The following is a 25528-nucleotide window of genomic DNA, read 5'->3' as shown; positions in this document are numbered from 1 at the left end:
TATTTCCACTCTTCCGATCACATGATCTAGGTTATCTATCCAATCGGAATTGACGGCGCCACACGTTTGAACAGACGTTTCTTTCTACTGGTTTTGGTCTGTGTGTTACCTGCCCTGGGCTGAACGGTATCTGTCCGTGGGACATAGAGAGGGGACCGGCAGACGTGCAGGTAAACTGATCACAAGAGAGTCGGACGACGGCTCTGTTCGTGCGGTAGAGGAGAGTGATGCCTCAGCTATGCCCCAGCTATGCCCCACACTCCCTGTGCCTACAAAACAACAACCTTCCTAGTCACCCTGCATATATATATATATATATATATATATATATATATATATATATATATATATATATATATTTTTACGCACACAATATCCCTGATACACAAAGGGTTATTTACTTAAAGTGCATTTATCCAATAAGCAACAGCCTTCAATCTGCTCTATAACCATGACTTTTTATTTTCTACTTTGATTGCATTTTTCATGCGTTTATTTACACACACAAAGCAGTCGGTGTGAATGAGCCCAGTCCCTCTACATATCTGTTCTATCTAGTAGTGGTCCATTTATATCAGCGCCCGGGCCACGGCAGAGCTACCTGTGGCCAAATAATCAGTCACAAGTGCTTTTTGTGGAGGTTTTTTTTTTTTTTTCGTTTTTTTTCCTCCATTGCTGTTTTTGAAGATTAAATTAATGGTTTTTTTTTTTTTACATAAAGGGTGTTAAGCAAAATAGATTTTGTGCTCGGACAGCTTTAAAAGAAAAAATACTGCCAGGAACAAAATAGTACCAAAAAGTAACTTACGGAAATGTTACTTCATCTGCATCTGTCATACTGGTGATAGACCAGCTGCTAATAAGCTGCTTGGATACAATGTCAAAGTTTTTCTATCAGCATTTTAAGTACTCTTGAATAGTAAAGTTTCTGTGCGTAGCTGGCTTTTATCCTGCTCGAAAAACACAACAAAACTAAAGTGTTTACAGCTTCTTGTAATAACTGTTCCAGTGAGAAGTATTTGACAGTTCTACGTGTTGAGTTGGCTTTCTACCAGGGTCTGTTGTAATGTGAGTTGAGTGGGGTTTGGACTGACAATGTATTTTGTGTGTATTACAGGGTGTTTTAACATGTAAACCAGAGAATTGTAATGTTAAAAATATATCTTTTATTGGTTATTGTAAATAAGATATTTAAAAGTTGAAAAGCAGTGAAATATGTAAGTTCTGGCTTGGGATTTGGGCAGTATCAATATAGTGAACCATTAGATGTACTTAGCAGGGTTACATTTTAGGATTCCATAACAATATTTTAAGATCAGTGACGCAGAGTGGAAAGTTTCCCAAATCACTAGCCGGAACACACATAGGCAGGTAGCAATTCATCCCCGTCACTTAGATCCATGCAGAAAGAGGGTGAAATTAACTGGCATCAATTCTCTGCTGAATTAGTAGGGAGATTAGGTCTGCTACTACACTGTTACTGCCTAAAGGTTTGAGTAGACAGATGGCAAGCTAGCCCAACCAATGAGATTTGTGTAACAAATCTGATAAATTAACAGTCATTAATCTCTTTACCTATCTAACTCCTGAACATGGAGCCTTTGTCTGACATTTTTTAATGTATGAAATAAAAATGGACTAATTTTATCTCAGAATTTCTCAACTTTTTACTAATCTGTAGCATACCGTCCTTTAACTGCCCTGTCTATGAACCATTTTGCTATTTTTAGCTTCATATCTACTTAAAGTAGCAAATAAAAGATTTATTATTAATTAGAGATGATGACTTTGCTGTAAAGTGTACCTGTCGCTACAGAGATAATATAGCTCTGTCATATAGCAATCTATCTAGGAGATTTAATAATAAAGGCGCTATCTCTTTTCAATACAAACCAACTAGTGGTGGAATATACCAGATGTTAGCAATTTGAGGAGATAAGCTTGTCTTCATTTCTAGTTGTTACTAGCAGGAGATTCAGGCCAGAATAAGATTGATTTAGAGACATATAATACAAATTCAAGGCTTAATTTGAATGCATAGATCGAGAGTCGCACATAGCATTTTTTAAAATTGTTATTTTATTCACTAATCGCTTACATATTTTTCTGCTTTTTAACTTATAAATATTTTATTTACAATAACCAATAAGTTATATTTTAACATTGCAGTTTTCTGGTTTACTTGTTAAACATGCTGTAATACATTTAATAAAGGACTGTAATGTGCACCGTATTCAAATCCAGCTTTCGTTTTTCTTGCTGATGTCTTTTTTGGCTGCTTGGTAGCACCTCCATTCAAGTTAATATAGGAAAACCATTTAAAGTACCTATGAAAATAAAACATTGTGATATATTAATCAGTCAAACAGTCTTCTTATACTATACTAGTGCAACAACATTTTTGTTAAAGTAATTGGTATGGAAGTACCCTTGATGCTGCTTTGGTGCTTACCTCGCTAAGGATTCAGATGTCTAAAAGCACACATAAGTACTATATTTCAGCCACAAGGCAGGGTGTGGGGGGAATTAATTTACAGCCTAAATTATGTCAATTGCGTGTGTTTTAATAAAAAAAAAGAAAAAACCTTAATTTTCACACATGTGACTTTATCTGCTCTTTAGTTTGTCATGACTGTGTTTATTTGGCAAAATTGTTTTCTTGGCAAGTTCATGATCTGTTCTATGACCTATTGATCTAATTCACTCTGCTCTTACAGTGCACCGAGCCTCTTGAAAGATGGCGAAAGAAAGATGTCTTAAAAAGACTTTTCAGGACAGCCTGGAAGATATAAAGGAACGCATGAAAGAGAAGCGAACAAGAAAACTGGCAAAGGTGGCCACAGTCAAAAAGGCGTTGTCTACAAAAGTCAAGATAGTCGGTAAGAGACTATTACAATTTAATTTGTAGGAATGTTCTTGAGACCACACTTTTTATAATGCATCTCTTCCTTTTTTCAGGCAACAGCTCTGCTTCAGTAAAGAGCTTTCAAGATAATAATCAAGCTCTTGCTCAAGCTCTTGAAGCTGAAAAAGCCAAGTGTAGGCAAGCACAAGATCTTATTCTTCATTTAAAGAGGGAGCACCAGAGGTTGATGTTTGAGATCTTTATTTTAAGAAGGAAGCTCGGCATGCAACAGGCAAACAGCTCATCAGAAGTGAGTGTTCATTCCTAACCATGTTGCTTTTTATCTAAACTTACTTGATTTTATTAAGAAGTAATACATGAAATCACGGTATGTACATGAGTGTCTGCCTGGGTCTAACGAATTCAGGGTTTACATTAATTTGTACTGAAATATTCCCCTATACTACTCCATCTGATTAGGACTGTCTGATAATCCGGTCTGCTGATAACCACCATCTGCCTGTGTGCACAGTCACCAGCTGACTGCACTAATTGGGCCCAATAGTTTTCAGTCATTTGGCACCAGACTTGACTGGCCAGATCTGTCCACATTGGTAACATATATAACCAGTTTGACTATGTGAAAAGTAGTTTGACAGCTCTAAGGAATAGATTTGGCTCTCTACCAGGGTCTGTATGTAATAAATGTGGTACGGTGTGGGTTTTGAGACAGTGCATCTATTGTCTTTGCAGGTTCCCTTGCAGTGTTTTACTGGTTAATGATTCTGGCAAGTAGATGTTTTGAAAACAAATTGGAAAGTGCTATATTTCAAGAGCAAGGCAGTAGATAAAAATGGAAATTCTTATCTATTGGGGGATGTGTATGTTAATATAAAAATCCTCTATCTTGTACTCAAATGTAACAAAACAAACATCAGATAATATCACTTGTTTTTATTTGAGAAGATTGTAGTTTTCTTGCAAATGTATTATCTATTCTGTGACCTTTTATGTAACCTAAAGCAGTTTTACTGAGCACCTCAAAACATTATAATGGTCCTGTACACAATCAGACGAGTGGTTAACTCGCTTCCTCCCAAAAGATCAGCACAGTAATCTGCTGAAATAGTCTGACTTGCTCTGAATTTCTTATGATCTGACGGACCTGCGCATGTTTTTGTATGTGTTCATTCGCTCATTTCATCTCATTTGTGTGTACCCTGGTTTCAAGTGGGTGGGTTCAAGCATAGTATAGCCAAACATACCCTAATTGCTCTTTTACTAATGGTGAGAATAAATAGATGCAAACACCTTCTTTTTGTATACTTTGTTTAAATAGTGTTAAATCATTTCACAGCAATTGAGTGAATTAAAATACATCTTTTCTCTTTCATCCGGTCTGGGGGACACTGCTTACCATGGGTTGTGGAGGGGAGCTTGGGAGTTGGCACCTAACTAGTTAAACTTTAGTACTGCTGGCAGACCCCTCCCCTCTACAATCCCCCTGCCTCTTCCTGTTCAGTTTTTTTTTAGGTGCCCTGGAGTTGGGGCAGTGTTTTAGTACTTAGGGTAAATTTTAATGATTTTACTTTCTTTTATTTGTGTTTTCAATTTTTTCTTTTCAGCAGTGGCAGCGCTGGAGTGTGTTCTACTATAGAGAACACACTCACAGCAGGACAGCGAAGGCATTCCCCTGCCAGATGAGCGCCAGCGACGCTCACTGGCAGAGCCTGGATAGATGTAAGTGTGCCTGATTGAAGAGTGACAAGCGGTCTCACGGACCGCTGTCACTCCTCCAGCCTTCCCGATAACCGGCGCTGCCATTACAGGCAGAGAGTGCCGGTTATCGGCAACTGACAGACGCCGGCGCCCATTTTATTTTTTTACTGTCGGCGCTACGGAGAAGGAGGAAAGGGGGCTATACCACGACTCCCCCCTCATACATAGGAGGGGGGTGTCGGGTATCTTTCGCTGCGGAGACCTCTGTCCTAGAGGTCTTCACTACTCTGCCACACTTCAAGCCCTTAAAGGCAGGACATGTTCCTTTTATTTTTTGGAATAGCTGCAGAGACGGCAGTTACTGAAGGGGGGGAGCTACAGCATAGAGTTCCTTCCAGAGAGAGATGGTCTTTCCCAGCCTTCTGGCGCCAAGAGAAGCCCAGGAAGAGGGAACAGAACTGAGGGAGCAGGCACAGGACAAACTGCTGTTGGACTTCTCCCCTTTTGTGGCCTATGGGCTAAGTATCACCTTTATTTGAACACTTATCTAATGTTTTAATAACTGGGCTAGTAAGATTTACATTATAGTCTCCTACTGGCTTATATATATATTGGTGGTGTTTAATTATTACAAGTACAACTTTTATATAAAGATCAGTTGATTACTTGTTTTTATCTCTGTTCTTTTATATATATATATATATATATATATATATATATATATATATATATATATATATATATATATATATATACACATATTCTCGCGCTCTCTCTCTCTCCAATTTCTTTCTCTCTCTGTTGCTCAGCTAGTTATATTTTACACTGTGTGTTTAGTGTGCCTTCCTTTATAAGAATGACAGATAAGGGAAAGGGCCCCATGGCAAAATACTTCACATGCTCAAAGTGTCATGTAAAATTACCTTGTGGCCAGAAGGACCCTTTGGCGCTCTGCTCTGCATGCGAAGCAGGGGTTCCCACTGCGCATACCCAGCAGGTTTCAGCCCCACCAACAGAGGAACAGGCCTGGGTGGCCTCCCTGACACAGTCGGTTTCCTCCTTAGCTCAGATGGTTTTTCAGTCAAATCAGTTGTTAACTACTGTAGCAACTTCGGTGGCTAATAATGCTAACCCACAGTCAGACCTCCCAGCTTCCTCAGGTTCGAGTGGATCGGGTTTGCCGGGACCTTCCTCATTACAGCCTGACCCAGCCCCTGTTCTTACAGAACCGGCATGGTCTACAGCTTTTTTAAAGGGTTTGAACAAGCTTAACCAGTTGCTTGATTCCTCTAATACCCCGCCTGCTAAAAGAAAGAGACCTAGATCAGTAAATCCCCTTATGGTCCTATCAGACTCTGAAGAAGGCTCTGAGGAAGAGGGGGAAATTTATTCGGATCCTGACCAATTACTCCAATTGGAACAGGAAGACAATCCCAAAAGCCAATTTGTTAATGATTTGGTTTTAGCGGTTAGACAGGCGTTGGACCTCCCAGAGCCGGAGGATCTTACCCCCAGAGACAGAAGTCTCTTTAAGAAGGATAAGAGAAAGGCCAGCCATTTTCCCCCTTCTGCTAAGCTTAGGGTTATTGCTGAAGGGGCATGGCAGCAGCCTGAAAGAAGGTTTGCTATTCCTAGGAGATTCTCCTCCCTGTATCCATTACAGGAGGAAGATGTGGTTCGCTGAGAGACTATTCCCAAGGTAGATATCCCTATTGCCCGCTTGGTAAAGCATACCTTACTCCCAGCTCCTGGTTCAGCGTCCCTTCCGGACGCCAATGACCGCAAGGTTGAATCCCAGCTAAAATCCATTTTTGCGGCTGCGGGGTCTTCTTTCAGACCTACATTTGCCTCAGCTTGGGTGGCTAGAGCCATGGAAGCATGGGCAGACCAGCTGGCAGAGGCCTTACAGGACTCCGAACTTCTTCCCCTAGCCCTGCATTTGAAGGAGGCTTCGGGGTACCTTTATGAGGCAGCCCAGAACTCAGCGGCGGTTTCCTCTTCCATTCAGGCGGCCTCTATTTCTGCAAGAAGGACGCTATGGCTGAAATCCTGGGAAGGTGATGCGGAATCAAAAAGGTCCGATGAAACTATTTCGTTTTCTGCAGCAGGTTTGTTTGGCCCGGAATTAGATACCCTTATTTCACAGGCAACGAGGGGCAAAAGCACTTCCTTGCCAGTATATTCTTACAGGAGCCGCAACCCACGGGGCAGCTCTTTCCGTCAGCCCTTTCGGGGGACCTCCTCTCATAGGGGACAGTCCTTTAGAGGCAGACAATCTAATTCTCGAGGCTCCTCCACTAGGGTCAGATCCTCGTTTGCATCTAAGCGCCAGGCCTCCAAGACCCAGGAGAAGCCTGCGTCCTGACGACCACCCTGTACCACAGGGGGCACCAGTGGGGGGACGTCTGTCTCTGTTTTGGGAACAGTGGGCAGCGTCTTCCCAAGATCCTTGGATCCAGGGAATTATTTCAGAAGGGTACAGGATAGACCTGTTGGGCCCGGTTCCGCAGCGTTACTTCCAGACCCCACTACCCCGGGATCCATTAAGAAGACAGGCTATACAGGATTGTGTCGCTTCTCTTCTGCTTCAGAAGGTCATCTGCAGAGTTCCAGATTGCCAGAAAGGTCGGGGTTTCTATTCCAACCTGTTCCTAGTCAAGAAGCCGGACGGCTCCTTTCGTCCCATCCTAAACTTAAAGGGCCTCAATGTTCACTTAAGGGTGGACAGATTTCGGATTGAATCTCTGAGGTCAGTGATAAACGGCCTAGAGAAGGACCAATATAATGGCGTCCATAGATATAAAGGACGCATACTTTCACGTTCCCATTTGGATCCACCATCAGTCTCTTCTCAGATTCTCGGTGGGATCGTTCCACTACCAGTTTCGGGCCCTCCCCTTCGGCCTCTCAACTGCGCCAAGGGTCTTCACGAAGATTATGTCAATAATGGCAACATGTCTTCACCTGCAGGGAGTTCAGGTCGTTCCTTATTTGGACGACCTACTCATCAAGGCTTCCTCAGAGAATTGCCTACTTCATCATTTATCCCTCACCCGAGCGGTTCTCGAGGGCCACGGTTGGCTGATAAAATCAAAGAAATCCCAGATGGTTCCGTGTCAGAGCATGGTTTTCCTGGGACTCATCGTGGACACGAGCAAACAAAGAGTGTTTCTCCCAGTAGAGAAGATCAGCTCTATTCAGACTGTAACTACTCAGGTTTTGTCTTCCCCCAAGCCCCTCAATGCATTCATGCATGAGGCTACTCGGAAAGATGGTGGCCTCCTTCGAGACCATTCCCTTCGGTCGAGCCCATTCTCGATGTTTCCAGTGGGATCTATTGTCGAAGTGGTCAGGATCACACCTACACCTGGAACTTCAGAAGATCTCCCTATCTCCAAGGGCGAGAGAATCTCTTCAGTGGTGGCTGCTTCAGGATCACCTGAAAGTGGGCAGATCCTTCGCTCCATGGTCGTGGATCATAGGCACGACGGACGCCAGCCTGAAAGGTTGGGGGGCGGTAATCTTGCACCTCCGACTCCAGGGACGTTGGTCGGTTCAGGAATCGGCTATATCAATAAATGTATTAGAATTGAAGGCCATTCTCTTGGCCCTCAGGGGAGCACAGTCCCTTCTTCGGGGCCACCCGGTCAGAATTCAGTTCGACAATGCCACGGCCGTGGCATATGTCAACAGGCAGGGAGGAACCAGGAGTGCAGCTGCCATGGATATTGCATCTCAAATATTGGTTTGGGCAGAGCTATACGTTCCGGCAATATCTGCAGTTTTCATTCCAGGAATAGAACACTGGGAGGCGGACTATCTAAGTCGAATCCAGATGACGCCGGGGGAGTGGTCACTCCACCCGGAAGTCTTCCAGTCTCTGGTTCGGAAGTGGGGTCTTCCGGACATAGATCTCATGGCCTCCAGACACAACAGGAAAGTTCCAAGGTTTTGCGCAAGGGCAAGAAATCCCCTAGCGGTGGCAGTGGATGTCATGACTATGTCATGGGAGTTCAGGATGGGATACCTGTTTCCTCCAATTCCCATGCTTCCTCGCGTCCTCAAACGAGTAAGGCAGGGCGGTCTGCCAGTAATACTAGTAGCTCCCTCTTGGCCGTGCAGAGTGTGGTACGCAGACATATTGTCTATGGCGGAAGGACCAGGGGTCCACCTTCCGCATCGAGACGACCTTTTTCTGCAGGGTCCATTCCAGCACCAGAGTTTACCTCAGCTCAGTTTAACGGCATGGCTGTTGAAGCCAGCCTCTGGAGGTCTAGAGGTTTTTCTTCCAGTGTAGTTAACACTTTGATGTTAGCTAGGAAACCTGTTTCATCTCGCATCTATCACAGGATTTGGAAGGCCTACATTAGGTGGTGCGAAAACAGGACATGCAATTCGTCCGCTTTTCGTATTCCTCGCTTGTTAGCTTTTCTTCAGGAGGGCCTGGAAGCAGGTCTTAGATTAGGTTCTCTAAAGGTACAGGTATCGGCACTTTCAGTATTTTTCAAATTAAATTAGCTGATTTGCCAGATATTAGAACTTTTCTTCAAGGAGTCTTGCACATACAGCCTCCTTCTGTACCTCCTACAGCTCCATGGGATCTCAACATGGTACTGGATATGCTCAAGGGGCCTCCATTTGAGCCTTTGAGCGAGGCAGATTTAACGTGGTTGACCTGTAAGGTCCTCTTTCTTTTGGCAATTGCATCAGCTCGTAGGGTTTCTGAATTAGGAGCCTTGTCCTGTCGAGAACCTTATTTGGTTTTCCACGAGGACAGAGCGGTGTTAAGGACCCTTCCTTCTTTTGTCCCGATAGTAGTGTCAGCTTTCCATCTTAACCAGGAAATTGTAGTTCCGGTTTTCTCATCTTCTCACTCAGATAAACAGTCTATGGATAAGTTAGATGTTGGGGCTCTCCGCATATATGTCAAAAGAACTTCCCAGATTAGACGTACTGACTCCCTGTTTGTCCTTTATGACGCTAATAAGAGAGGCTGGCCAGCCTCAAAACAATCCATCGCAAGATGGATTACGTCTACCATCAGACAAGCATATATAAAGGCTAACCGTCCTGTGCCGGAGAGACTAACAGCCCATTCCACCAGATCGGTAGGGGCTTCGTGGGCAGCAAGGAATGGAGCTTCTGCAGACCAGCTTTGCAGGGCAGCCACCTGGTCCTCTGTCCACACCTTTTTACAAAATTTTATCAGTTTAATGTCTTTGCATCAGCTGATGCAGATTTCGCTCGTAGTGCTTTACGAGCTGGATTTTCAGAGTAGTCCCACCCTTAGGGGGCTGCTTTAGAACGTCCCCATGGTAAGCAGTGTCCCCCAGACCGGATGAAAGAGAAAAGGGGATTTATGTACTTAGGTTAAATCCGTTTCTCTGATTCCGTCTGGGGGACACTGCGATCCCTCCCTTCTGTTTTTCTTCTGTGTGCTCTTGTTTGACTGCCCTTTTTATCCTTGGGCTTTTTAAAACTAACTGAACAGGAAGAGGCAGGGGGATTGTAGAGGAGGAGGGGTCTGCCAGCAGTACTAAAGTTTAACTAGTTAGGTGCCAACTCCCAAGCTCCCCTCCACAACCCATGGTAAGCAGTGTCCCCCAGACGGAATCAGAGAAACGGATTTAACGTAAGTACATAAATCCTCTTATATAAAGAGGTTTCTGTTGTAAATCAAAATGGTTAGGCCAGATTGGACAAATATGTTCAAAGATCTGTTTTATGATATTTGCAAGTTGAATGAGCAGATCTTTAGGCGTGAGGGTATACATATTCATGTAAAGATATTAAATATTCACTTCTCAGACCTCAGTACACTTCTGCCACTTTGTGGTGTTTGCACTAAATGGCTCGCCTATTGGTCGTCACAATGCAGTTTCTTATAACCTTGGAAATGAAGGCTCCAAGACTCTTAATGTTCATACAGTTATTGTGCATAAGAGTTCACACAGGGTTGTGACTGAAGATGCAGGAAATGTCTATCTGCCCATGTTAGTTATATTAGCCATGGATGATTCTGAATTGGTTGCCTTACTTTTGTAGATTTAAATGTGATGCCCTCTCATAGCTTACCATTTTGGCATAAACCTTGAAGGGGTTTTCCACTTTACCAATCCCTTCTATCAAATCCCCTCTGTTCCCTATAATAGTTGGTGAAGGTCCTTGTATAATATTTTAAAACAAATTTCACACTTCTACATAGTACCTACATTATGTAGTTGGCCAAAACAACATTGTATTCAAAGAGTTATTTATGCACCAAGCTTTGTCCAAAGCAGGAGTTCTTCAGACTACACAGCAGAATCGGCACTGGAGCGAGTGCCGAGTTCAGCTCTCAATGCTGTCTATTTAGCTGACCTCTTCTGTAACTCGCAGCTCTCTTGCTGTGTGAGCTGGAGGGAGCCTGCTCAAAAGAGAACATAGTGTGCTGACCAAAATGCTCTTATGCAGTAAACCTAAATGTCATAAGAGCTTGTGATAGGTCTGCTTTAAAACCGTGTGTCTTAGTATAATAAAAATGTACAGCATTGCCCTTGATGTGTACTGTATTGCTACCTCCCCCCAGTGTCATAAAATCACTATAATCGCAAAAATGTTCTTAGATTAATTGGGTATACAGTATAAATGTAAAAGTTAAGAATGTTATCCCTCTTTACAGTTAGTAGACAAACTTAGACAACACACAAAACACTGGAAAAACGGTTGTATTCTTTTGGTCTGCCGCTCACGCTCATTGACATTGTACCATATGATGTTTTTAACCCCTGTGTAGATTTCTAAACTATTTAAACGGATTGTGTGTATTAAGTTAGTAACCGTTTTTCAAATAAATTGTGGGGGAATTTATCAGGGATCTATAGGACAGACTTGAAATATTTGTTAATAAGACGGTGAGTAGATACATTCAATCTACTGATCTACATTTGTTTTATGTAGATGTTGCTACACTGTGTTTGTCTGGGGAATATATTTTAAATTCTCCTAATTTAATCCAAGTGTGCATAAGGCACTGTATTGGTTAAAATGTTGCTTTGCAGTGTGGGACTTTCAAAGTGAAATAAATATATGTGGATGGATTTTCCAGAATTGTGCCGTTTATAATAAAATAACAATTTTGTTTTATTTGTTTCCAGTCCAAATTGGCATCCTTGAGAGAAATTATTACCAGAGTCACTCACAATTTGTTAGAGACTGCAAACCTTCTTGGCCCCGCACACGCCTTGTGTTCAAGCGATTATGTGAGTATTTCTCATATATTCATATACTGACCTTTGTGCATGAGGATTTTGTATTTCCTGCGTTTAAATTTTTAAATAGAAAGTATTGTAAAGGAAAGACTTTTCTTATGCTTTATTTACCTTTTAGGATTTGAATAATGAAATCCTCAGTTCCAATAAGAGAGATTACTGAAAAACAAAACCTGATAGTTTTATTTTTTTTCTGCATGCTAACTTAATAGTTAAAAGATTATTTCACGGATTAGTCGCAATTTGTTTTTTTTTGTTTTTTTTTAAAATTTATTTAGAATTTTGTATTTCAGAACTCAAGTACTCCACCTGCTGTGGAGGAGAGGCATGCATCACCTACAGGAACTGCTGACAGTTTGTAAGTTTCTGTCAATTAAGCTGTTCTTGTGAGTCTAGGATGACGGATTCATTTGCTTCAAAACCTACCTATGTAATTTATCAATTTTAGGATATGCCTTGTTCACTATTCAAAGGGCACCTAGATACAAAGCAAATTGCGTTTTGGTTTAAGATTTATAGAAGCAAATAACAATGTTAAAATATTTGAATAATGGCATTAATAGATTTGTAAAAATGTCTTAGGATTATCAGTACTGAAGGTATGTAAAGTAAGGGTTTAGTCATGACCGACCTCTTCCCTATGTGCCTACTTGTCTAAACAGATTGGGGTACATTACCTTATGGGCCTTAAATGGCTGCTCACAGTGGACAGTAGCTGGCATTGTTAACACAATGGCAAGCATCTTGTCTCTTGGGGCTAGTGTACAATCACGATTTATTTATTTTTCATCTGATGTCATTACCGAGAAGTCGCGTGTCTTTAACATAGGAGCTGTATGGGGGCAAACTACGGTGGCGACTGACTTGTCTAAGTTTTTTTTTTTGTAGCTTGCTACATTCTTGTGGTACTGCAATTGAGTTCTGTGACAAATCACACTGACAACTAATAGAAGATGCCATTTGGTTGCAAATTACATACAACCCAGAAACCAAAGTGGTGGTAATATGCCATAGATCAAAGGTCATGTGCTCTCCCCCAGTGTTGTAGCACTTTTTTGTGTGTTTTTCTTTTTTTCTTCATCTTTTCGGCCTCATTTTCAAAGCTCTGCCGCTCTTCCCTACAATTGAAACACATAGTGGTCTTTTTAAAGCTCTGAAAGTGAATACTTTGAGATGCAGTTGCAAAAATAAAAGCTTTTAATGTGTTTGTCTATCGTAGGGGACCGCCTCGGGATCATGTGTTGAGTGCAAGAAGAAATGTTAGCAGAGTGCTAGAAAGTGGCTCCGTTTCTGTTGAAAGAAATACTGAAGAAGATATTTTTGAAACCTCTGAGAACATGATGGCAGCAAACAGATTATCTAAAGGTCAGACCTCTAAAAGCAGACATAAGACTATTGGCAAATTTTAACACTGTTTGTGTCAATATGCAAACTTAAGCCAGCAAATCAGTGAACAATGAAAAAAAACTACTTCTTAAATAGAAGGGAGTTAACTTTAGCAAGTTGTTGGATGTTTCTAATAATTCACTAATCTTCGCCTCCTTTTTTTTTTTTTAGTATCTTTTGTATTGAAAGACAGACTTGTAGTCTGGCTTATTTTAAACACTTATAACATGTGCCCATCACATAATGTAACACAGGCATACAAAACGACACCTCTCAGATGTGTCCACGGCCATCCAAAAGGCCTTCAGTGGCTGCCCTGTGCTAAAACCAGGCTGTCCATAAAAGCTGGCAGAGACCCTAGCTCAAGCTCTTTTACACTGACCATAGACTGTTTGGCCTGAATACTTAGCAATCAGAAATGTCTACTTTGGCCACACATATGACCAAATTAGATGGATCAGGATACCCAGGCACAGCCACTGGATCACATGGGGCACTCTGCTAGTGGCCCATAATGCGCACACTCTGATTAAGGTTTTATTGGCTGAAATGGGTTTTTAGGTAAACTTGATAGATAAATACTGGGCCCAGACACACACACACACATAGTGATTTGACACAAATTTGGTTTAAAACTTACTTAATTGTCTATTAAACAGTTGTGCATATGGACAGCTTAAATCTTTAGGACTAAGACTTTGTCTTAAAATGCTCTCTTTTTGCTTCTTCTTGTGCATGTATATGTTGGTTAACCATTAATATTCAATCAATCTGTTTTTTTTCTCTTACGTCCTATTGGGGGACACTGCAAAACATAGGGGTATAACTGGTGGTCCTGGGAGTCAGGCACTTAAACAGTTCAATCTGTGAGTGTAGCTCCACCCCTGCTATGTCCCTCCACACAGGAAGAGAACTCAGTTTAGTTTTAGTGCCCTTAGGAGTTGGGCATGCTTTCCAGGGCTCCTGCCCTGGATTTAAATACATATTATTATTTTTTTTATTTAATTTTATTTTATTTACAAATTTTATCCTGGGGAAAGTGGGGGGGATTTCTGGCTAGGGGGTGCTTCCCAAGAGATGGGTAAACTGAGGTCTTTCTCCATTCTGGGTCCTCTGGCTGGGGAGAGTGACTTTAACTGTCATCTCGCCCTCCGCTTAACCGGTTATTTCACATATTATCGGCAAAAGAGCTGTCAGCGCTCACAACGCTGACAGTTGCGGCGACAAGACACAGCAGGTGCTGCAGTCGCATCTTCTCTCCCCCCTAGGCAACAAGTAGTAAGAGAGGGGGACCTAAGCAGCCACAGCAAGTTCTCCAGTGAATTGGTGAGTACAGCTGTGACTGCAGCGCAGATATGGAGATTTCTCCGTTCCTCAGCGGTGCATTCATTTTACAATATAAAAGAAGGTAGAGGTTCTAGACTTCCTCCCCCTTCCAACAGACTTTTTAGTGCCATTTTGCCTCTCCTCATCAGACCCGGCTGTGCTCCTAACAGGACAGGTTTTTTTGGTTGTTTTTTTTTCCTGTTTTAAACACTTTCTGCAATAATTGATTGTCTTTTAGAGCGTGTGTGTGTGCTTGTGAGACTGTCGGTTGGTCAAATTAAATGCAGAGCTGATATATAATACTGACTGTTTGCAGCTGAGGGGCATCACATATTTTAAGTCATATATTTGAACCCATAATATATTTATTCCTGCATATATTCTACTATATTTTCTGGTGAACAGTAATTTATAATTAGTGGCTTTTTTTTATACTTGATAGTACACTGAAATTTTTAAAGTTGATATTTGTGTGCTACATGAAAAAAACAGTCTGTATTTAACTTTTGTGCAAAACAGAATACTAATTTGCACCCTTGCAATGTAACATGGTTTTGTCCAGGAGACTGAAATAAGAAGTTTCTCAAGTTAAGATCCTTAATAAATCAGGCCCTAGGTTTTTAGATCAGTCCTTGCTATTGTTAGACGTGGTTAGGGCCCTTAAGTGTTACGTAGCCCGCACTGCGGGTTTGTGCAAAACCACAGATCTTTTTGTGTTGTATGATGCACACGGAAGTGGTTGGCCTGCTTCCGAGTTGTCTTTAGCCCATTGGATTAATTCCACCATCAAGTTGATTTATACGAAGACAGTTAGGCCCGTGCCAGACGGTTTGGGCAGCACGTCATGGAGCTTCAACTGAACAGCTGCGCAGGGCAGCTACGTGGTCTTCTGTCCACACTTTTGTAAAATTTTACAGACTACAGGGTTTTGCATCTCAGGATTCTAGTGGCCGTAAGGTTTTGCATGCAGTCTTATCAGAGCAGTCCCTCCCTTAAGGGCGACTTTGGTATGTCCCCTAGGTTTTGCAGTGTCCCCCCAATACGACGTAAGAGAAAATAGGATTTTTGTACTCGCCATAAAATCCCTTTCTCGTGGTCCATTGGGGTACACTGCGCGCCCATCCTTGCTCTAAAAGTTTTACGGGTTGACTGTTCTATTGTGTTGGTTGACTTACTTTGACCCTCCTTTGGGCTTTGTTAGACATAAACTGAGTTCTCTTCCTGTGGGAGGGGCATAGCAGGTGGAGCTACACTCACATATTTAACTTTTTAGGTGCCTTACTCCCAGGACCACCAGCTATACCCCTATGTTTCGCAGTGTCCCCCTATGGATTACAAGAAAGGGATTTTACGGTGAGTACAAAATTTCTATTTTCAATTTATTTCAGGATTGAAATGCAGCTCCAATCAGCCAAGATCAGTGGTTGAAAATCCTAATGTGGAAGCTAAACATGAAAAGAATTTACTTAAAAATGTGTCCATCAGACGCCACCCATCTAGATTAAATATTTGCATAGAGGGATCTCCTAAATTTTACCCACTGGAGCAAAGTCGGCACTCAACTCCGGGGAGCTGTGTGCCCGAACAAGAAAACCTTGTTCCCATGGAAGAAGAAAGTAATAACTATGTTATAATGGACGTATTCCCTGATCCAAGTCCATCAAAAGAAGAATTTCTTCCTTCTACTAAAACTTCAACACCTGAACCCAAACCAAAACAAGCACTTAATAAAAACACAAATCAACATCGTGCCGGGAGGGAGAAGGTCAGAAAAAGCAGAGTAGATGGAGCAGGAACAGCCCAGCTGAAAAAGCCTTGGGAAAAGTCAAAGCCAAGGACTAGATCAAAGAGTAGAGAGAGGAGTGCAAGTAAGCCAACTGTCTCCAAGGAGAAAATGAACATTTCTCTAAATTCAGGTGATGCTTACGATTTTGTCTCGGAGGAGAGCATACACGTCATGCCGTTCCGACCAAGCAAGCTGGACAGTGACCCAGGAGAGGATCATCACAGTGGTGATCCAGTGGAAGACAATTCTGATGAAAGCAGCAGCAATGAAGAGTTAAATGACAGCTTATACATGCCTTCTAAGGCCAAGGCAAAGAATCGTGATGATGAGCAAAGTGTTGTGTCCCTTCCTTTAAGACCGAGATCCAAAAGAACCAAAGCTGTACAACCTCAGTTACCTGAGAAAGCTGAAAATAAAAAAGGCGAGCAGTCTAAACAAGGTTTGTCACATTTATTTTTTTAACAAAACTTAACTTTCACAACTAGTTTAGTGAGATTTATTATTCAGCAGTTAACTCTGTTTGCTTGTGAGGTAGGTGAGGAGAACCTCATTTCTGCCTTCAAACCTTTGGCTCTGTGATTCCACCCGATGAGCCAGTTGGTACCTGAAGTTTAGCAATGTCAGTCAACAAAGAAAAACTTTAAGTTTTTCTTTCCATTAGAGAGGATTCTACATTCTACCTCCCCATCTACGATGCTGAAGTGTCAGTCCTGCTGTAGTCCCGTCCTGTGAGGGTTCAGACTCCTAGTTGTCTTCTCAGAGGGTGGGCAAGGCAGTGGTGGACTTGAACAGTGATTCCTTGTACTCTGAGGATTCCAAAAAAACAGCCATGTGTGAATAATTTTGTGCAAGCACTAAGTATTTAAGACAGTGAGGAGTTGGCGGTGCTGGGCAATATGTTATCTAAAATAAAAATTATTCCCACCTTTTAGTGGATGTACTAGTGAAGCACGAGAAAAACCTGAACCCAGGTTTCAGGTCTCAAAAAAAAAAAAATTTGCAGACTCTATCCTTTCCTAGTGTGAACACTGGTTAAATGTGAATCCCCACCTAACTTGGATGCTCAGCTTTCCGGGAACGCTACTATTCCTGTTCGAAATGCTGCGGTCCTCAAGGTTGGTTGACTTTTTGTTGCGGCTGTTCTCTCTTATGAACCATTTTAGTCTACGTATGGTTTAAATCGCCAGTGGTAAGGGGCTCCTTGCTGCTGTTGGAGGGTTTGCAATCTGTTTGGTCCAGGTCTTAATTACTAACCTTTGTTGAACACCTTCAGGAGGTGTCTAAATATTTGAGGGATGCAGCTCTGGATGCTGGGCTAATGGAGCAAGAATGTTACTTTCTGCCAGTCAATATATCTAGGTGCAGGGTAATATTAGATTAGTAGTTTCAGATTTTTATTTTATATTTAACTTTTAGTCAGGTTGGTGACTATTTTGTGTAGACATAATTTTGCACCTGTGGTTTATTTTATTTTTTTCTCATGCTACAAAGCAGAGATTGAGTCCCTATAAGCAGTTCCCTGTTCAGCTTCAACTTTTCACCCGTCATAAATCCACATTGTTATGTGAAGTACATCAAATATGGGTTTGTCTTGTTACTATGTAAAAACAGAAAGTAACTCGCCATTTAATTCTCCATAGATACAGCAGCAATTGCTTCCTTGATTTTGTTTTTTTTTCTTCTTCCTTTCTCTCAACATCCCAAAGCATCCTTTGGTCATCCTATCCAAATGCAAAATTCATATTGCCATAATGTCTAACATATGGTCCATAAATAAGCCAAAAAAAGGACTGAAATGTAAAACAACTGCCAAAATGTCAGCAGAATGCAGCATCCTTCCTTTTCTTTACTCTTACCTGTCTGCATCGTACAAAGTAATGTTTTCTGCAATGTGTTTTTTTAAAACTAAATAGAGCATGCACAGCATACTTTACAGTTGAGATACAAGGGCTTAAAACTGCATTGATGAGGTGTGCTTTTTTTAACATTGATTGCTTACAGATATTGCTAGAGGAAAGAAAAATACAAGAAGTGCTTTAAAAGGTAAAGCTGAAAATGATGTTGGAACCAAGTTTTCTGCAGCAACAGAGACCGAGGAAAAGAAAGAAAACCCCTTGTTGCCAAAATATGAAGGAGCCAAACAAAGTATAGAAGTCCTTGCTCTCCAAGATACATTAATCCATTCCACAGACAGGAATATAGGTATGTTGGTTTTATTCTTGTTCCTTTTATTGGCATGTGTTTTGTCTTTAGTCATTTTCAGTAAGACTCCCAGAAAGTGATTTTCTACTGTGTGTTTGTGTGTGTGTATAATTGATATTTTGTACAAATTAGGGACTGCTCAGCTTGAGTATGTTGTACAGTTCGCGTAAATTAAAAGATTCCTCCTAATATAACAATAAATGTCTCTCTGACATATTTAAACAGCCTATTGCAGTGTTTCTCAACTCCAGTCCTCAGGACCCACTAACAGTGCAGGATTGCCAGGTGACCAGTAAAATAATTATACCACCTGCTACACTGTGTCAGTCAGTAATGAATAAACCTGTGCTCCAGCAAGGAGATATGGAACACATGTACTGCTAGGTGGTCCTGAGGACTGGAGTTGAGAAACACTGGCCTATTGCATTATTATGTATCAAAACAAAATGAAATATATTAAAGAATGTATTCTACTCCGCATTGGGTGCTAATACAGTAGTTGTAATTTTTGAATAGTGAATATTCACTACTAGAGTGGAGGTCACTTAGATTTAAATATTGGATATCCAATTTTCATCCCTTCTGGTGGGCAACATGCTAAACTTCAATGGCCTCCTATGTGAGGGCCATACATTACTTTGTAACTTAAATGTTTTGTTGTTTAGAAATACAAAAATGTTAATGTATATTAATCAACAAAGGTTACCTCAGAGTAGCCTCACGTGGTTTAAACTGTTGTACTATTGGCTTCATGTGTTAGTTTGTAACCCAGTAACGTTGGCAGGTTGTCACTACTTTCCCATCCTCTTCCTTCTGTTCCATCCACTCCTATTTTTATTCTTTATGGTCGTTTTCAGCCTTTTTTGTCTTTCCTTTTGGTATATATACACTCTATTCTTATTTTTTATGTCCCCTCCTAATTCTTTAGACCATTTTTACTTCAGTCTTGACTGTTTGCACTGTTGCACACTGCCTTTTGCCTGCCACCCTGATCTGGTGTAGATTATTTATTTGACATATTTCAGATGATCCTAAAGGAGCTCCTCAAACTCAACGGATCAGCCTTTCTGATGTTACGAATTTTTCTGCAGTCTCAGGGAGTACAGGAACGAAAAAACGTTCTTTTCCTCTCTCGAATGAAAATGAAAGGAAAATGTCTGGAAGTAGCGTGAGGAAGAGGCGGTGTACAGTAACGGTCAATTATGCAGAGCCAAAGCTCAGCCAGTGAGTATAGAGGTTCACTATGTTGATTTATGACACATTCTTGGAATGCCTGCGATATTTGTAACCTCTGGCATATGACCAGTCTCTCGAAATGGAGCACAGTTTCATGCAGGATGTTGGCATGTGGATTTAATTTTTTTTTTTTTTTTAACAGTGGTTTTACCAGTCAAATGCAAACTGCCTTTGTGTTTCATCCCCACATTTTTATTATTTATTTTTAAATTTCTACTGACACTACACAAAGTAGGTCCTTTTGTAGGTTAATATCAGGATCTACAATTGTGGGAAGGCGGAAGGTGAATAAAGAAATCTGACATTTTAAATTCTTGTTAATATATGCCAATCTGCTAATAAGTCCCCACTGAGAACAGTTTCTTTAGTGACTGTTGTCTTAATGGTTGGGAGTCAGAGGTGATCGAGCCAGTGCTAGGCAGATAGTGTTCACTGCTGGTGCATTAATCCTTTTGTGTGATGCTCTCATGTTTTGTTTTACTACTATGCTCTGAAACCACCTTTCTTTTATTTGAGCATGATGAGAAAAAACCCAGCAGGTACAGGTGTAGAAAATGAGACCTGCTTTATTTTGTGTTCCTGAGCACTGAGTGAGAGGAAGAAAACTAACAGTAGCAACAAATTTTTAAAAAAAGAAACTGTCCTGATGTGTTTGGTTTTTCTTTTGTAAATGGCTTTGTTTCAACAAAGTGTTTAAAAAAACAAAGGCATTCCTGGCATGTTCACTTGTAGTTTATTAGACAATGGGGCAAACTTATGTCTCCAGCTTAAAGTTTAGCAGCCATGATAAAAGTGGAACTATTCATTTTGTGGGCTGACCTAGTAATAATAATGTAACCTAAGCAGTTCCCAGGGAACCAGTACTGGTCAGTGTCACTAATGTCGCTGGCAAGTTGACTGGCTGCGTATATGTTCTGCCCACAGCATGGATGTTTCCACTGTGTGTAAGTGACAGGTCCTAATATTCCACCAGAAGGTAATAGAAATGTTAAGATCTAGTAACCAGAGTCCTATCTTCTGTTTCATGTTACTTTTCTTTGTATTTGTCATCATATGTTTAAATTGATCTCCTCGGTTGTACAGCTCTACATAATGTTGGATGCTACATAAATATGATGATAAACTTTTCAAGTTTTCAATTAGTGGCAGCATGAATTAAAGTGCATTTTGTTATGGTAGTATTGCATGCGGTGTGTAGTAAACTATATGCAAGTCGAGCCACTTTTAAAAAATAAATAAAAAAATAACATGCAGCCAATCTAACAATGGGAATATAAAATTACCAAATCTTTCTATTGCCCAAATGAATAGCATATTATACCAGGCTGTTCCGCCACGTGGGCTGGCACAGTGTGTTCCACCTACTTGTCCTCCAGCTTTACCTTCTACCAATGGGCATTAGAACTGGTTCCTGGTGTTTAGAGCTCATGTGCATAGTTTGATAACATGCTGTGTGGTATGTCATCATTTAGAGCCATTGTAAAACCCCATTCATGACATTACCTTGGTTTACAGCAAATTAGAGTATAGTTCTGACTGTTGTAGTAGCTCTAATCGTTGGGAAGCAGAACTAACTACAGTCTTGGACAAAAGTTTTGAGAATGACACAAATATTTTTCACAAAGTCTGCTGCTTCAGTTTTTATGATGGCAATTTATATATACTCCAGAATGTCATGAAGAGTGATCAGAGAATTGCAATTAATTTCAAAGTGCCTCTTTGCAATGACAATGATCTTTATCCCAAAAACATTTCCACTGCATTTCAGCCCTGCCACTAAAGGACCAGCTGACATCAGGTCAGTGATTCTCTCGTTAACACAGGTAAGTGTGCTGACGAGGATAAGGCTGGAGATCACTGTCATGCTGTTTCTGTTAGAATAACAGACTGGAAGCTTTAAAAGGAGGGTGGTGCTTGAAATCCTTGTTCCTCTGTTAACCATGGTTACCTGCAAGGAGACATGTGCAGTCATCATTGCTTTGCACAAAAAGGGCTTCATTAAGGCAAGGATATTGCTACTAGTAAGATTACACCTAAATCAACAATGGATCGGATCATCAGGAACTTCAAGGAGAGAGGTTCAATAGTTGTGAAGAAGGTTTCAGGGCACCCAATAATGTCCAGCAAACGCCAGGACCATCTCCTAAAGTTGATTCAGCTGTGGGATCGGGGCACCACCAGTGCAGAGCTTGCTCAGGAATGTCGGCAGGCAGGTATGAGTTCACTTGCACACACAGTGAGGAGAAGACTTTTGGAGGATGGCCTGGTGTCAAGAAGGCCAGCAAAAAAAACACTTCTCTCCAGGAAAAACATCAGGGACAGACTGATATTCTGCAAAAGTTAGAGGGATTGGACTGCTGATGACTGGGGTAAAGTCATTTTCTCTGATGAATCCCCTTTCAGATTGTTTGGGGCATCTGGAAAAACACTTGTCTGGAGAAGAAAAGGTGAGCGCTACAATCAGTCCTGTGTCATGTCAACAGTAATCCTGAGACCATTCATGTGTGGGGTTGCTTCTCAGTCAAGGGTGTGGGCCCACTCAAAATTTTGCCTAAGAACACAGCCATGAATAAAGAATGGTACCAAAACATCCTCCAAGAGCAACTTCTCCCAACCATCCAAGAACAGTTTGGTGACGAACAATGCCTTTTCCAACATGATGGAACACCTTGCCATAAGGCAAAGTGATAATTAAGTGGGTCGGGGATCAAAACATCAAAATTTTGGGTCCATGGCCAGGAAACTCTCCAGACCTTAATCCCATTGTGAACTTATGGTAAATCCTCAAGTGGCAAGTGGACAAACAAAAACCCACAAATTCTGACAAACACCAAGCATTCATTAGGCAAGAATGGGCTGCCATCAGTCGGTATGTGACCCTGATTGACAGCATGCCAGGGCGAATTGCAGAGGTCTTAAAAAAGAAGGGTCAACACTGCAAGTATTGACTGCATAAACTTAATGTAATTGTCAATGAAAGCCTTTGACAATTATGAAATGCTTGTAATTTTACTTCAGTATACCATAGAAACATCTGACACAGGTCTAAAAATACTGATCAGCAAACTTTGTGAAAACCAATACTTGTGTCATTCTCAAACTTTTGGCCATGACTCTATCCTCCACACACGCAGCGGAGCCGGTGCTGTCATTAACTGCTGTTTCCAGAAAAACAAAAGGGTGAAGAGGGTTGGAATAGATCTGAAGTTGATAGAGTTAAAGGCTTAATCTAATGTGAACTCTATTATGAAGCACAATATACCTATTTTTGGTGACCAGTTTAATCATCTGAATCGCTCAGCTTAGATGGAATAAAGGCCAGCTCGCATTTCTCAACAGATGCATGTTTATATAAGTAGGGCCAATTTTAGGAAGCATTCCTATTCCTTGAACAGGAACATTCATTATTTATTTTTTTTTCTCTCTACAGGAAGCTTCGAAGAGGTGATCCATTTACAGATACTGAATTTTTAAGTTCACCCATCTTCAAGAACGGTGACCAAAAGCGCAAATCATTTAATAGAAAATCACTTGGAAGATATAATGAAGCATTTGTTGGCTGTAGATAAGAGTTTGACATACAGACTGACAACCAGTAACTCTTCTACATGTATATATGACTTCAGGTGGTATTGTAATAAGTGCTAATAATAAGGTTAGTTTAGCCTTTAACATGTATGTGCTTACAGATTAAAAAATAAATAAATTTATATACCATTTGTAAATATTTAAGTGTACATGTTCATAAGGTTTTTCTTTTAATATATCAGAAGGTCTGTGTCCAGTGTATTCACCAACACCTGATTGGTTTCCCCTTGACATCTCTATCACACCATTGCCTATACAGCTTTATTTGAGTAAGGTTTGAAACAACAATAATTGGCTCACCTGAAACGGATGGTCATTTCATACTTGGCCACACAGAAAAATTTGTACATAGGCAATACACATCAAACGATTTAGGACAACTACCAGTTTAAATTTGAATAACCTCTTAAAGTGTAGCCTTTTGTTTAGAAATGGCATAGGACCTCATTTTATGGGCTAAACAATTATCATGTGAATGCAGCTTGTCAATTCATTATTAAATGACAACATTAACAAGAGACATGAAGCATTCTGGTGATTTGAATGAATATGCTGCATTCTTACAAATATTAGTTCATCTTATAGGAACCATACCCTTCTGCCCATGTTTAAAGTAAAATAAGAAATTCCTCAGAAGTTTTATTTGCTAATATTGCTGAATTGTTACATATTTTAACACTGTTTTCAAAAAATGATCTACATATCACATGGACCATTTGTACCATAAATGGTTATACTTTACTTTAATTTGATATATTTTTCTTTTTTCTATATTCTGCAGCCACAATTTCATGCAAGTGAATTGGATAAGATAGACTTGGCAGGCATAATTTTATATATTGAGTTGGCTCCTAATGTAGCCCTGTGGAGAATAATGAAAGTTGAATAAACTATTGTGCCTTTAAGTAAAGGAACTTGTATGTTTAAAAAAAGAAAGTGAGACAAACACCAGTACTTCTCCCACAACTTAATATGTATTATGCAATCTATGGGCAAGATGTCAGTGACAAGGCCTCTCTATTCACTGCAATAGCATGGGGTGCACAGATTGTGCCTAACTTATTTATTAATGGGATAATCGGCCTAAAACAATATATGTGATGTAAGTATGAATTGCTTTCTGTGTTCATTGGAAACAAAACTCGCCCACACGTGATAGAAACAGTGATTTTTGTAGTCTGAACCAATATGCACGAGAATTCAGGCTATTGAGACGCTTGGGAAAACCTCCTTATGAATATTAGTCATGAAATGCTTTGACGGTGTTGCTGTTTCCTGGTGAACTCTGCAACTCATTCTCATGAATTTCTTTACTCGGACCACAAAATGACTTGCAAGTAACAGAAGGCCTGTAAGGTACATAAATATACTTCTTTCAAATAAAGCAATAAGTGGTATGCCTTCCATGGTGCCCTGAGGGTTTTATTCATTATGTACTTTTCCACAATGTGAGACCGGAAACCAATGTATCCTTTGGCCTATTTTACTTTCCTGTTTGTAAATAAAGATTATGGGGTTTCTACAGATCAATTCCCTAAACATGTTTTTTAATGTACAGGAATATCTGACTGGGAATTGAGTTATCAAAATGTACACTTTTAATTAGACCTTTAATTGTGTGCCTCCCTTCATAGTTTTCAACAAATATTGTCTACATTTGTGTGTAAAGTACATATATTTTCTTTTTATTGTTGGATTTCTTAATAAATTGTGTAATTAAATATATGGGTGTTTGATTTTCCACATTTGTATTTGTTTGTGTTGTGTGTTTTTTTTAAACGGAGATTTTCAGTATAAGGACAGGGGCAGATCGTTCAATTCAGTGTCTAGTCTAATATCAAATTAATTTACATTTTATCAGAACCTCATTAGACCCAAAAAGATAGCTTTTAATTAACTCCGTAATGACACTTATATCCACACTTTAATGACACTTTATCCACAGATAAAGTGGGGAGTGTATTGTTTCAAATACTGCTGATTTATATTGCTGAAGCTGATGGGCTTCCTAACTTTATTATTATTATTATTAATATTTATTTATAAGGCGCTACAAGGCATCCGCAGCGCCGTACAGAGACAAACAAAATCACAATACAATGGGAGACAGCACAGTACAGTAAACACAGCAACTCAGTACGCTCAATGCACAGCTAGAGAGGGCGGGGAAGGGGAGGGAGGATCCGAAAA

The 25528-nt window shown here is 40.5% G+C and overlaps 1 protein-coding gene across 1 annotated transcript; it reads left to right on the top strand.

The window, feature by feature from the left end:
• SGO1 (shugoshin 1) lies at window positions 1-25063 on the top strand. The gene is made up of 10 exons (XM_075212329.1): window positions 1-170; window positions 2718-2879; window positions 2959-3155; window positions 11701-11805; window positions 12108-12172; window positions 13034-13179; window positions 15915-16751; window positions 18314-18514; window positions 19540-19738; window positions 23181-25063. The coding sequence occupies exons 2-10, from the start codon at window positions 2738-2740 to the stop codon at window positions 23317-23319; spliced, it is 2031 nt and encodes a 676-aa protein (XP_075068430.1). The 5' UTR covers window positions 1-170; window positions 2718-2737; the 3' UTR covers window positions 23320-25063.
• Window positions 25064-25528: the final 465 nt, after the last annotated feature.

This window comes from Mixophyes fleayi, chromosome 5 (assembly GCF_038048845.1).
Source record: "Mixophyes fleayi isolate aMixFle1 chromosome 5, aMixFle1.hap1, whole genome shotgun sequence".
NCBI classification, from domain to species: Eukaryota; Metazoa; Chordata; class Amphibia; order Anura; family Limnodynastidae; genus Mixophyes; species Mixophyes fleayi.
Note: the sequence above shows the minus strand (reverse complement) of the source record. Positions and strands in the feature narration are given on the sequence as shown.